This window comes from Salarias fasciatus, chromosome 18 (genome assembly GCF_902148845.1).
Source record: "Salarias fasciatus chromosome 18, fSalaFa1.1, whole genome shotgun sequence".
Classification (NCBI taxonomy): domain Eukaryota; kingdom Metazoa; phylum Chordata; class Actinopteri; order Blenniiformes; family Blenniidae; genus Salarias; species Salarias fasciatus.
The window spans coordinates 19,610,241-19,624,785 of record NC_043762.1 but is presented as its reverse complement, the minus strand read 5'-3'; the positions used below and the strand labels follow the sequence as shown (position 1 = coordinate 19,624,785).

Here is a 14,545-nt window from a genome sequence, read left to right as displayed (position 1 = left end):
TTTACCAATAAAAAAAAACTCCTTAATTTTGGTGCTGGGCAGCCTTTCTTTATATCACACCCCATGGATGGCATTTATTGTTATTTGCAGGGTGTGTCTTGCTTTGTGCATTGCTCGTGCATGTATATGTACGTGTGTGTAATTATTTAATGGCATCTGAAACGGTGCAGCGCTGCTGATGCTGTTTTGTGTGAATATGATCCCAGTGTTCATTGATCGCAGCGTGTTTTGTGCGCGCAGCGGCTCCGATGCGCTCGGCGTGCAGTGGACCACCCCTCACTGCGGAGCCGCGCTGGAAGATAAATATATCCCCCTCCTCCTCTTTCTCCTTTCGTTGAGTCCGCAACATCCTGACTGGCCGAGGCTGGTGTGATCGCAGGCAGAGGCGAGCCCCTTCAAGGCGAATGAATTAGCCGGCCACCCCGCTTTCCTCCCGTCTCTTTATTATTCTGAGGATCCGGGCTGTTAAACGCGGCTGCCGTCGTCTTGACAGCGCGAGGCGCAGACAAGGTTAGTGAAAACAGGTATTTTATGGTGGAATTATAAGTAAGTAAACAAGAAAAAAGAAAAAAGGAAAAAAAAAAAACTCCGCAGAAGCCCGTGTGTTTTGTGTGCATGGAGCAGTGAAACAGTAAACCTGGATTTGTATGCAGGGCGCTTTGCTGGGGTCCCACACAGCCATGGTTACATCTTGGCACTCAACACTCCAACTCCTTTAACTTCAGCTCAAAGTGCGCCACATGAACCTGGCGCACTCTACACACACACACACACACACAGCCGGGCGCAGGTGCCTTGGTAACCCGGACAGTCCATCTGATTTCTCCTTTGCATGCACCATTCTTGGTCATTCCAGCCAGAGCTAATTATTGTGTGGAGCGAGTCCCCCGCGCCTCTCAGATCGCATAGCACTGCAGCTGCCGCCGCACGGCGCACCAACTGCAGCGGCTATAATAGGAAGGAGAGGTAAGGTTGCGCAGCTGACGGTGCTGATTCCACAGAGCCAGAGCTCTGCAGTCCTATTTAAGTCACTGGCCTGTGGATCTTTAGAGCTTATTGATAAAATGTCAGCTCGTTAAAACACCACTGAACATGAAGAACGTGTGCCAGTGTTTGTTGGCACACAGCATTGCTTTACTGTTCTTTTAGATGCATTTTGCTGAATATTTTATCCGATCCCTGGACATTACACAGGGCATGAGCTCTAAAATTTGTTCTCGGTATCTTAGATTTGACATTCACCTTCAAAACTCTCCATATGTGGATGTTTACACCCCGATATTTCACTTAGCAGATCTTGAGGCACCTCATACTTTTGTTTGTGAGTTTGAATCCATCTATTTTTAATGTGTGTGTTCAGGCTGTTTGCCTTCCCTCAGCTCTAATATTGTGTGGCTCATTCATTTTCCACCCGTCAGGCTTCCAGTACACAGATTCGCCATGGGGATCAAGGCTGCCCTCCCCAGATATGAGCTGTATCTCTACACAGCCGTACTCGGCCTGGCCTTGATATGGGCAGGCAGTTGGATATTTGAAGCTTCGAGTGGTGAGTGGACGACATGTCCAGAGATATCCAACATACTGTACGCACACGTAACTCAGAGACTTTCAACAACACAGTGGCGGCTTGTTGAATCCATATTTGTTGAATCCTGTCAGGTCAAACCCAAACTGAGAAGAAGTCACACATTACTGTCAAACTGTCGAGATGTTGATTTATTAATAAATACAGGACATAAAAGGATGGACTTCAACAGTAAAGGTGCTCTAGTTACCTTAAATTAATGTAGAATGAAGTTGATTCATGAGATAATAAAGAGATCATGTTCCCTGAGGGATTTTTTGCATAATCCTATTAATACGAGGAGAATTTCTAGATGGTCCACTTATTTTCTAATTACTGCAGTGGAGATACAATCACCCAACTACCTAACAACTCTCTATTCTGTTAAAAAGAGTAAACAAAAGTAAAATTTCAGCCATATATCGCTGGAAGTTGTCACCTCATGCTAAGTTGAACAGGCTGAGTGTGATCCGGTGGCTGGTGCTGCCTGTCACAGGCTGCAGTGTCAGATTGAGAAGCCACAGTCCTGCTGTCAGTCAGCGCCTCATCCTCACACGCTTTTCTTCCCAGAGCTCATTCTCTGTCTCTTGAAATGTTCATTTATGGCTGCGGACATTGAAAAACTCCAGTCGGCAGTGACAATATATCCTGCTAATAGAAGTCTGGCTGCGTTCCCAGAAGTAAGAGGCTTTCCCTCACTGACCCTCACATTTTTATATCCTTTTTCGTGGCCATTAGTGTAATAAGGCAACGCTGGAGGAGCTGCTGAAAAATGAAATTTGCTACTCTGAACATCCCAACACTTCCACTCTATTTATCTTGACAGATTATCAAAATGATTTTTTTTTTTGTGTTAATATATTTAATAACAGGCTTAACAAGTAAACTAATCTCATGCAAAAAGTCCATGACCACAAGACCAGATAGCAGCCTAAAAAAATGAAAGTGCCACAGTGAGAGCATTATGTAATATTTTGTTATCAAATCAGCTCTCACACCCAAATGTAATGATGCAAATAATCCAACAATTAAACTAAAGCTGCTCCAAATGTGACCGACCTGTCAGTCCTTTTCTTACAGTAGATTTAAAAGATTATCTTTAAAAAAAAAAAAAAAAACGGGTGCAAATTGAGCCAAATTTGTTTTATCTAGGAAAAACACCTCATCATGTTCTAATTCTGTTTGTTTTAATCATTATTGTTTCCAGACCATGTAAACAGAAAGGCCTTCAAGGAAAGTGTAAAACCAGGATGGCATTACTTTGGCAGGAAAATGGTGAGTTCCTCAAAGATCGTCTGCATGACAGAATCCTCCACAAAGCTGCAGCGAAGCCATAAATAAGTGATAGCCATACATCAGCGATGCTTTTCCTCCCTCTGCTGCAGGATGTTGCGGACTTCGAATGGGCCATGTGGTTCTCTACATTCCGCAATCATATCCTTTTTGCTCTCACCGGTCATGTCATCTTTGCCAAGATTTTTACCATTGTAGCGCCAAAGGTGCGTGTATGTATGTGTGTGTGTGTGTGTGTGTGTGTGTGGTGTGTGTGTGTGTGTGAGAGAGGAGAGAGAGAGAGAGAGAGAGAGAGAGAGAGAGTGAGAGAGTGTCAACTGAATTTTATGGGAAATCATTCAGATATAACTGCATGTCTTTTGTTTGTAAAACAATTGCAAAAAAAGTAAGGAATGGCATTAGTTGTCATCAAAGTATTCACAGTTCTGGCATTGAGAGAAATGATCATAACACCAGAAGCTCAAAGCAAGAGTCAATAACAGTAGAATAAGTTTTGGGCACTATCAGAGAGGATTTGTCAGGGGTTTTTCTTTATATGTGCAACTCACAACTGCATGGTCCTTACAATTTATATCATTGTAAAAGGAAATTTTCATTTTTTTCCCAACAAATCATTTCTGATGCCAAGGTATATTGCTCCAAAAAAAATCATCTTCAAATAAAGAAAATTCCTTGCTTTTTGTGCTGTTTATTCTGCTGTTTGTTTATCCAGCGATGGGCAACTGCGACCATTGAGAGCAGCAACAAAATAACAATGTTACTATAAAAGGGCCAAATTGGAATCTAATATATCTTCCACAGGAACTATAATGGAGTAATTTCAACTGATCGATGGTTCAAATGAGCTTAGAATGACCATCATCCCTCCGTCACACGTGAAATCAATAATCTATTAGCTGTTAGGAATGAATTCATCTGCTGCTAAGTGTTGGGGGGGACCAGTTGTCCATGTCTGTTTCATATATTTTTGTACATGTATGCATATATCCGTATGTGCCACACCTGTCAATAGCAACAAGCATTTCTTTTGATTCAAGCACATTAAATGCATTTTAATATTGTGCTGATATGAATAGTATTAAATCCTGTTGAATGAAATGAAGTTCTAATAAATCAAACATGCAGCTTGTTTATACCCCAAGGTGTAACTAACATACTGATGCACGAGCATGAACTGGAACTAGAGCTTTACTGAGATTTAGTCTTCTGTGTGACTGTTATCTGTGAAAATGTTGGCATATTTAAAACAGTTCATTATGTTTTAAACATGTTTTCTGTCTTGTTTCATGCTTACAATGAAGATTGGTATAGATGGATGTAAGGTAACATTAATAAACTCAGACTTTTTTTTAATATTCATCCCGTGTTTCATTGCTAAGTCGACTGTTTATTTTTTTTTCTTCATGATTTAATCATTCCATCCTTAAACCATGTCAGTTTTGTACATATAACACTGAAACCACTCTTCATGTATGTGTAGCATACATTTTGAGTCATGTAACAAAAGCTAGCGTGACACTGATGCGGGCTTCTTTTTACCCACAGCACAGATCCTTGATCTTTGGTGTATATGGCGGTGGCCGTCTTGGTCACGATGGGCTGGACCTACATGGCGTTGCTTCTGTCTCACTGCATCATCCTCTATAGCGTCGCTCTGGTGAAAAAGAAGTGGTTGTGCTTCGCGGCAGGCCTGGGTACACTCGCCTCCATCAAGCTGGAGCCCTATAACTCCTGGCAGGTGAGTGGCCGGCTCCAGCTTCAGTTTCAGAAATGGCTGCTTGATGGCCTGATTTTCAATGAGCTGCTGGAACGTAATCTCACACCTACCTTGTTTCCTGTAAATATTACAAACTAAAAACAGGAACCAATCCATGTACAGTCAGCGGATAATGTGTTAAAAAGCAGTAGAAACACAGTAAAATACAAATTTTTTGTTAGGAATTAGCACGAACTGTTATTGTTCTCCATCTTTGCATCAGTGATGCAGCAGGCTCATTTAACTCCGACCCCTGCAGGAAGCCTTAGTGACGGGTTCCTTTGACCTCCAAGACATCTTGTTCTATGGAGGATGTGGCTTCACCATCATGCGCTGCATGAGTTTCGGTCTGGAAAACTGTGAGAAGAAGGACGGCAACTACACGTTTTCTGACCTGCTGAGATACAATTTCTACCTCCCGTTCTTCTTCTTTGGACCTATCATGACCTTCGATCTATATCATGCACAGGTGAGGGCTAAAACGCAAAGTGTGGACAAAAAGTCCTATAAAGTATGATTTCAACTAATGCATGGCATGCTGAGGTTTTCCACACACCGGCTAAAAGTTTTCATTTCACAGGCGAACAACACTCAGCTGACCCGTAGGGAGAGAGAGATGTGGAACATCACCACCAAAGCCTTGTTGCATCTGGGCATCATTCTCATCGTGGATGTCTTCTTCCACTATCTCTACATCTTGACAATCCCAACCGACATGAAGCTGGTAACCAAGCTCTCCGACTGGTGTCTCGGTAAGTGAAGCAAATTTTACTTCTTTCCTCCTGTTCTTTTCTTCTTTTTATTTATGTATGCTAATGCAAGCATTTTCACGAAAATACACGCTTCTTCTCGTGCTCCGCAGCTGGACTGGCCTATTCCAACCTGGTGTATGACTGGGTGAAAGCTGCTGTGATGTTCGGGGTCATCAACACCGTGGCCACGCTGGACCACCTGGACCCTCCTCAGCCTCCCAAATGCATCACCATGCTCTACGTCTTTGCTGAGACGTACGTGTGACGACCACAATTTCAGCTTAAAGCATCACAGTTAAGCCCTATAGCTGCAAACGCTCGTTTACAATGAAACATTTCCCCTTCAGGCACTTCGACAGAGGCATCAATGACTGGCTGTGCAAGTGAGTGCACGCACTTCCATGCAAAGCAGAAGGATCTTGAGCGTTCATCGTGTTAAATCTGAGTTGAAACTTTGCAGGTATGTGTACGACTACATCGGTGAGGATCACACCAAAATCTTCAGAGAACTTCTGGCAACCATCTGCACTTTCGCCGTCACCACCTTGTGGCTGGGCCCATGCGACTTGGTTTATCTCTGGTCCTTTTTCAACTGCTTCGGCCTCAACTTTGAGCTGTGGGTGGCCAAGCTCTTCTCCCTCCCACCGTTTTCCACCATAGAGGTGAGGATTGTTGATTGCTCCTGCTGATTATATTGATTTCTGAAGATTCATAGCACTCTTCTGCAAGATAATGTACTTTTTTCTAATATGTATGTATGATCTCAGATATTACAATATGTATGATTAACTCTTTCATTTTATCTTGTTAATAGATTCAAACACTATAAGTGTTATATACTGTCAGTGGCTACGATATAATTTCAAATTCCCGTATCTCTCTTGTCCAAACTACAGTTTTAAATGTTAAAGTCAGTTCAGAAAAAGTGACGGTCAAAATCACTATCAAAGACAAAATCTCGCCTGAAGGAAAATCTATTTATTTTTTTCCCAGCATGTGTTTTGTTATTGCTGAGTGTCCCTCTGTGTTCTCTGTCTCCAGGGAGCGATGGGTGAAGCCATGTCACGCAGGATCCGTGGCGTGTTCAACGCTGCCAACTTCTGGGCCATTGTCCTCTACAATGTTCTCTCCCTGAACAGCTTGGAGTTTGCCAAGATGGTGGCCAGGAGACTGATTGTCAAAGGTGAGTAGGAAAGAAACTAATGAATGTTTTTTTTTTTTTCAAGCCTTCTCTTTTTGCTTTTATCACACGTAGGCTGTTTCTTTCTGTCTCCCTTCTCCCGCCTCCAGGTTTCCCGCTGTCCACCCTCTCTGTGTTGCTTGTGACCTACTGCGGCGTGCAGCTGGTGAAGGAGAGGGAGCGGCAGCAGGCCCTCCTGCAGGAGCCTGAGCCCGTGAAGCCAGTCGACGACGGAAAGGAGAAAGCGGAATAACGAGGCAGAAAAACCCGAGTTTCACAGAGATCACGTTCAGCAGGCCCACACATGGTTCCATCCTCGGCCTTGAGAACCGTAACAGAACCGGACCGAAACAGCCGGTCAGCTCATATCGTGTTCACGGAGGCGAAGCAATGTATTGAACTGTGAAATGTCCTTAAGTGCACTTGCTGTAGATAATCGCCACGTGGTTTGGCACAAACTCACCGATGGTGCATTTTTGTATTTGTCCAAACATCTGAAGAAAAGATTGTTTACCATATAATTCGCCTGCCAACCGAATGATGACACAAAACCACAGTATCTATAGGAATTCACATTATTGTTCAAGTACCAAAACTTTGTTTGAAGTGCTTGTATCCTTGTTCACTTTTTGATTTTCTCAAATCAGGACATTCTTTATTGTTTTTATTTTTTTTTAATTTAGTTTTAGTAAAACTGTCTTAAGTTTACCAACAATAGTCAATCTTCACAATTTCTGATCATATGGAAAGCGTTACTGATGCCGGGGAACTACAGATGGAGTGCAATAAAGAAAACACACAGGGTGCTGTGGAGATGCTCCACATAGCTTGCAGCTGATTCTCATGTTCTGAAGTTGCTGTACTGTCACAAAGCTAAACAATGTATGTGATCGCTGAGAATGTCGAATTATCTGAATGTAGTTGAGTCACAGAGAGCTGTACAGAGAGCCTTTCTTCACCTCTGAACCACTGGGAGATTACTGTAGCTGTGGCATTTGACCACATCTTGTCTCTGCCCTCAGTCACGATTTACAAAGAAAGGCAGAAGGCTCAGCGGGGAATATAGAGGCTTATCCTGCCTGTCATCAAAACCTGCTGTCTGTTCTCTGAGCGTTAGACAGGAACAAAACTCCTCACAGACTGTATTTTCCCTTCAAATGGGTTTAATTCAAATGTTTGACTTGAATAAAGTTTTGATTCAACCAAGAGTGACACACCAGTCGTGAGTTTGTTGTAATGAACACTAGATGGAAGCAGAGTGGATGAATAAGCTGCTGTTTCTACTCTGTGGAATCATCTGCTGCTGCTCACCAGACGGTCCAACTGTCTATATCTGTCTTTCACAAAAACAAATTCTGAAATACAGCATCTTCTCCGCCGTGTGAGATGCTGAGTTTGTGTGTGACTTTTTAATTCTGAGTACAGCACTTTTGCCATCTGTAGTTGTTTTGAAGCCTTGTTGGACATAAGTCTGGGTTGTATTGAAAAGTAGAGGTTCCATGTCAGTTCTGGCTTCATGGGAAACTGCAATCTGACAGTGTAAAACTACAACTGGTTGGTTGATCAGATAGGACTGATGTGCATCAGGCAATGCTCCTGTAAAATTTAGACAGTTTAGACAACTTTTTTTCAATTATGTTGTGTGTGAGGCGTCCATTAGTGTGTGTGTCCATTACCTCCATCATCCATTGTGTGTTATGTAGTGAATGTGTGACTTTTCTGGACTCCACAAAGAGTCGATGTCACAATTGTGACAACTATTGATCCTAAATAAATAAATAAATAAATAAATAGCATGTACTTTTTTTTTTTTTTTTAGAAGATATACATTATTCTTGCAAAACTTAAAAAATTTGCACATTATCATCTATTATGTATTACTGGTATCAGTGGAAACAAATTTAGGTGAAAGACAATACCTGAAAAATAAAATATATTTGTTTGTAAGTAAACCTGAAATTTAGCTCTCATCTCAAAAAAAGTATTTAAGTTTTTTTTTTATCATTCGATCAGAACAAATGGTTGCAGCTCTCTTCAAGTGTCCAGTGCAACATTTCTGGCTTTGGCTCCTCATTTCGACCAACAGGTGTCAGTCTTGTTCACCACTTGGGACGTTTAAATTATAACCAATGTCACAGACATACAGCACGAGCAGTCATAAAGGTACATAATCTTGTTTGTTGCATAGCCTAAGTCTTGTTTAACTTTTTTTTCACAAAAGTTAACAAAATATTAAACATAAAATATAACGATTATACAACATGGTTGAAATTGTATAATTTTCCACACATGAGGATGTGTTCTGTCAGAGGAGGCCAGCATCTTGAGGAGATGATTTAGACAATAAAGGAAGAACTAAAAAGAAATGCAAGAAATTCTACAAGTAACTTTACTTACTTTATGATCAATTGTTGATCATTTAATCCGAAACTCATGTTTCAATTGTATCATAACAATTTGTATTTCAATGTCCCGTTTATTCTTTTTCAAGTCTGGCTTTAATGTGTTTTTCTTACAAAGTGAAACAGTCTTTGGGGATTTTCATGGAGGGAAAAATAACTTTATGGATTAAGTTAATTTACATATATACATGCTCTAAGTGTGTTCTTAAAATATTTTTGGAAATTGATTACATATTTCTTGAAGTGTTTTTGAGTTTTCCTGGAACCTGCCTCGGACAGGTAACAGAAGAAGTTTATTATATAAGATGTTGGTTCCTCTGAAATGCCGGTGTCTTTACAGAGTGTGTGCTCCACTGATAGCGCCGTGACGGTTCCATGATAGTGGACACATTCAGGCTCAAAGTCAACATTGCAATAAGACCAAACAGTGACTTGTGGTGTGATATCACAGCGATCGGCCTCAGCTCTGGTGAGCTGTTCTGCCGGATTTAACAGCCCCCATCATGGATTCCTCAGCTTTGTGACGATCTCTCCTATAAATACCCTGACTTAGGCAGTGCCTGACAGCCACGGACAGCTGCTCCCGCCAGACAACCAACCCGTGAAGAGCGCCCGTCGCAATTGAGCCTTCCTGTGAACGCTGGCAGTCCGGCTCTCCGGTCTGGAGTAAGAAGGGAAACCCACGAAACCCAACCGGCACAAGGCACCAGAACAAAATGGCTGCCATGACCATAGATCCGGCGGAGCAGCCGCGGATGTACCAGCAGACCCTGCTTCAGGATGGACTGTGTGACCTTTTGGAGAATGATAAGTTTGTGGACTGCGTCCTCAAAATCCAGGACAAGGAGTTTCCCTGCCATCGCCTGGTGCTGGCAGCCAGCAGCCCTTTCTTCAAGGCCATGTTCCTGTCCGACCTGGAGGAGAGCAAAAAGAGGGAGATCGTCCTCAAAGACGTGGAGCCTGGCGTCATGGGGATGATCCTGCGCTACTTGTACACGTCCGACATTAATCTGACAGAGCAGAACGTCCAGGACATATTCATGGTTGCGAACATGTACCAGATCCCGTCGATCTTCTCTGTGTGTGTGTCCTATCTCCAGGAGAAGCTGGTGCTGGGCAACTGCCTGGCAATCTTCAGGCTCGGGCTGCTCCTCGATTGCCCCCGGCTCGTTCTGACGGCCAAGGAGTTCATCTGTGAGCGCTACCAGGTGGTCGTCAGAGACCAGGACTTTCTCCAGCTGGGCGCCAGCGAACTCGCCATGATCATCACCTCAGACTCTCTGAACGTCGAAAGGGAGGAGCTGGTGTTTGAATCCCTGATGGAGTGGGTGAAGCATGACGAGACCAACCGGGTCAAGGACCTTCCAGAGCTGCTGCACTGCGTCCGTTTCAGACTCATACCTTTGGAGTACTTCAAAGACAAAGTGGAGCGCCATCAGTTCATCCGGTTCAGCCAGGAGCTGAAGAAGGATCTGGATCTGGTCAAAGATGCTCACAGAGGCCGGCTGCCCAAACCAAAGAAACTGGAGAGCGACAGGGCGACGGGGGGAGAGGGGGGTGAGGAGAGGAGGAGGAGGAGGGATACCTACCAGGTATCCTCAACAACAACCCTCGCTTTGGGATGTTTGAGACGGACCTGATACTAATGATCAGCAACACAGGGACTGTGGCCTATGAGCCGGTAGGGAACGAGTGCTTCGTGGTGTCAGAATCCACAGAAATCCCGAAAAACCACTGCAGCCTGGTGACGTCGCAGAACCAGGTGTTTGTCGTTGGAGGACTTCTGTACAACGAAGACAACAAAGACGAGCCGTTCAGTTCTTACTTCCTACAGGTAACTTTACCATCGGTTGTCAGCAGTTCGGTTTACAGATTGATCTCTGACATATTTTATTTCTCACACATACTTTTTCTCCATAGTTTGACCCAGTAAGCTCAGAGTGGTTAGGGATGCCCTCACAGCCCAACCCTCGCTGTCTGTTCGGCCTGACAGAAGCTGAAAACTCCATATTTGTTGTTGGAGGAAAGGAACTGAAGGAAGGAGAGCATGTGCTGGACTCCGTCATGATCTATGACAGACAGTAAGATTCCTTTTCCCGTTGTGCACACTCTTGTTGTCTTCTTTATTGGTGTGTTGAATGACAGTACATGCAGGTTTATCTTTAACAGTTAGTCACTTTCTGATGATACACCTTTTTCTTTGCACACAGGTCATTCAAATGGGGAGAGTCTGACCCTCTGCCCTACGTAGTGTACAGCCATGGAACCGTGTCACACAAAGGCCTCGTCTACGTGATTGGAGGAAAGTCTGAAAGCAAGTAAGCGCTGATAACTCATATTTCACCATTTCGTTACACACCGAGGTTGCTTTCTTCAGCCAGTTGCTGCATTTGTTTGACTTTCCTCACTGAACGCCAGCAGGGTACAGTTCACTGTGTACGGTCTTTTAAGGTATCATGAGATAAAATCAGACTTGCCTGAAGTTGTGTGATTCACAGGAGACAAGTTTAACCTAATAAGCAGCAAAGGAGCATAATGTCTAGCATGTTTCAAAGAAAAAAAAATATATGGGTTGAAAATCATTATAAACTACAGTCATAATTCCAATCATTTGTTTGTGTACAGGAAATGCATGAGACGAGTGTGCGTCTACGACCCCACTAAGTTTGAGTGGAAGGACCTGGCTCCTCTGAGCACAGCCCGCTCTCTGTTTGGCGTCGCCGTCCACAATGACCAAATCTATGTGGTGACGGGAGTGACGGACTCGGGCCTCACCAGCTCCGCGGAGGTGTACGACATCGCCACCAACAAGTGAGACAGCTGTTCGTTTTTTTATATGGCCCACTTTATGTTCTCGTTATGAGGTGAAGCATCCGTCCGCAGTAGTGAGATGACTCACTGAGTGTGAGCAGCGGCACATCATTAGATCATAAAACGCTACTCGCTGTGCTGGTGTGAGGATCACACCATTGTTTTTCCTTTGTGTGTGTGTGTGTGGTGTGTGTGTGTCCAGATGGTCTGAGTTCACAGAGTTTCCTCAGGATCGCAGTTCTCTCAACCTGATCTCAATGGGGGGCTTTCTGTACGCGGTGGGGGGTTTTGCCATGATGCCCAGTGAAACCAGTGAGGAACCCGTGCCAACAGAGATGACCGACATCTGGAGGTGAGGGAGCGTTACACACATTTCACACACACACACGCTCAGTCTTGTATTTCTATCCTTGTGGGGACCGTCCATTGACTCCCTTCATGTCTAGGCCACAACCCTAACCCTACCTAACCCTAACCCCAACCACACCACAACAAAGCCTAACCCTAAATAAATGTTTTTTGCACTTTTACTTTTTTCAGTAACAACAACATGGTCAGAAAACACTGTTTCTCCTACTTAGGACCGAAAAAGGTCCCCACAAGGCACGTCGTTCCACGTTTTGCTATCCTTGTGGGGACATTTGGCCCCGACAAGGATAGAAATACAAGAACGCACACACATACACACACACACACACCACACACACACACACACCACACACCACACCACACACACACACCACACACACACACCCACACACAGTGCTGCATTTGCTGAAATAAGGAAATAAAAATAATAAAAATGTGCATATCCTTGAACAAATTTTAAAGACTTCTATCTTGAATTCATATTTTGTGTGGTGAACTGAATTATTTAAAAAAATGTACATCATTCACATTACGTATATAGATTTTTTTTTTTTTTTAAATATTAAGGGATTTGATGGTACCCAGAGCAAAAGGACATTTATTCCAACAGATATGATGAGGTGGAGACGAGCTGGCCGGATTCTGCGTGAGATCAGCTATGCGGAGGGAGCCACCGTCCTTCCAGTGCGTCTCACACTCTGCGTTTCACCAAGTTGTAGCTGAAGTTCCTTTATCAAGAGATAATATTGTTGCATTGTAATTAAAGGAAGTGATTGTGAACTTATGGCATGATGTTTCAGTAAGAAAGCTGTATTTAGCTTCTGTTAAGTAGAAAGAAGTTCAATTCATATTTCACAGCAGGGGGAGACAAAAGCATGTTCAAGCAAAAGTTAGAGAAATCAGATATCTAAGTTAAAGAAATAAAAACTCCACTTTGTACTTCTATTTTTGTTATATTATTCACACGCAGCTATTACCTGTAATGTTGTATTTGAAACAGAACAAATACGATCATGGATGTTTGATACTTTTGGTGACGTGCTTCATAGATCGAAAAGAGACTTTATTAGAGCCGTACTCACAGTGCAAATGTTTTTTTTTATTGTCTTCACTTGACATGTTGTTTGACGACATCTGAACACGTCACTCCACACACTGTACAGAACGACACATTTACATGGCAACAAATACGAAAGACTCTGTCAACTTCACGTTGACGTGATGCAAATACCACGAGAAGAGGAACGCAGCCTTGAATGTAAACATAGGTTTCCAGTTGACACCTGAGCACTGAAAGTATCACCACAAAACACGTAATAAAATATGTCTGGATCCATATTTGCATCCTAACAATATGTACAGTAAGAGCTGTGTGTGACATGTGGTCTGAGGTACTTCTCATGAGTTTGACTTCAGTTTCGGTTTTACACACACTGGCACAACAAGGAGAAGAGAACTGAAGACAGATTCCAACATGAATATCACACGCAAGAACGCACCAAAACCCGCCTTTATGGAAATGTTTGAAAACATTTTTCACCATCAGTCATGATTTAAGGTAAAATTAAAGAAGACAAATAGTGTGCAGACAACACTTCTAGTTTGATGACGTGGAACCAAAGATGAGGATGACACTCTATAATGTTTGGCATTTTAAATGTTCTCATTTTTAAGTTATTTTGCTATATCCATGCCATCTTTGGCAAAAATGTTATTTTGATCCAGTTCTGATATGAGACTTAAAGTTTAAGCGTCGGCATATTTCACAAATTAAAAAAAAGAAATCTCCTGCTGACTATTCTTGGCACTTTAGATGTAAAAGTTCACATTTAGAGTTTTCTAAGTTTAAGCTTAGTAGCCTTTTCACGATTAACTGGACAGTGTGAGAGTTTTAACTTCTAAAATAAACCGGATCAAAATCAAACTCTGAGAGCCAATCTGATTTCACTGAAAAATCAGATTTTGGACATCCAAATAAAGAATAGTGCTTCTAAATGATGTGATGCATTCTATAGCAACAACTCATTTTATCATAGTTAAGATGAAAAAACTGATTTTAATAGCTTAAGCCTACAACTTTCCACCTACAAAACACAGCAGTGATACATAATGTGGAGTGTATACAGCATTCTTTCTTTTTTTGTGGATTGTTTTGCTGTTTCTTGTCGTCATGTGAATCCTCCCGTCCGAGGAGTGGGACTTTCCACAACCGTTGCTGCTGCTGTGAATGCAGTTTCATTCAGGACTTGGTTAAAGCAGATGTCATGTGTCCTTAACCTACCGTTGAAATATTATTTTTGTATATCTTTCGGCGGGTCCCTTGTGGGGTCACCACCCCAGGTTATGTAATTCTGACGCGATTCAGGGTTAAGGGCCTTGCTTATGGCGCCACAGTGGGCCTCGAACCCAGCTAAACGT

At 42.8% G+C, this 14,545-nt stretch overlaps 2 protein-coding genes across 2 annotated transcripts; both read left to right on the top strand.

Moving 5' to 3' along the window:
- Window positions 1–589: 589 nt before the first annotated feature.
- LOC115406063 (protein-cysteine N-palmitoyltransferase HHAT-like protein) lies at window positions 590–7,460 on the top strand. Its single transcript, XM_030115954.1, is given in 14 exon segments — window positions 590–966; window positions 1,419–1,546; window positions 2,772–2,839; window positions 2,950–3,063; window positions 4,159–4,179; window positions 4,403–4,431; window positions 4,433–4,595; window positions 4,873–5,082; window positions 5,194–5,365; window positions 5,476–5,620; window positions 5,713–5,748; window positions 5,826–6,027; window positions 6,407–6,548; window positions 6,656–7,460. Coding segments are annotated over 14 exon segments (1,707 nt in total). The 5' UTR covers window positions 590–832; the 3' UTR covers window positions 6,799–7,460.
- A 2,126-nt stretch (window positions 7,461–9,586) lies between these two features.
- On the top strand, window positions 9,587–12,114 carry LOC115405507 (kelch-like protein 40a). The gene is given in 6 exon segments (XM_030115105.1): window positions 9,587–10,510; window positions 10,513–10,781; window positions 10,868–11,028; window positions 11,158–11,265; window positions 11,573–11,758; window positions 11,961–12,114. Coding segments are annotated over 6 exon segments (1,725 nt in total). The 5' UTR covers window positions 9,587–9,663.
- Window positions 12,115–14,545: the final 2,431 nt, after the last annotated feature.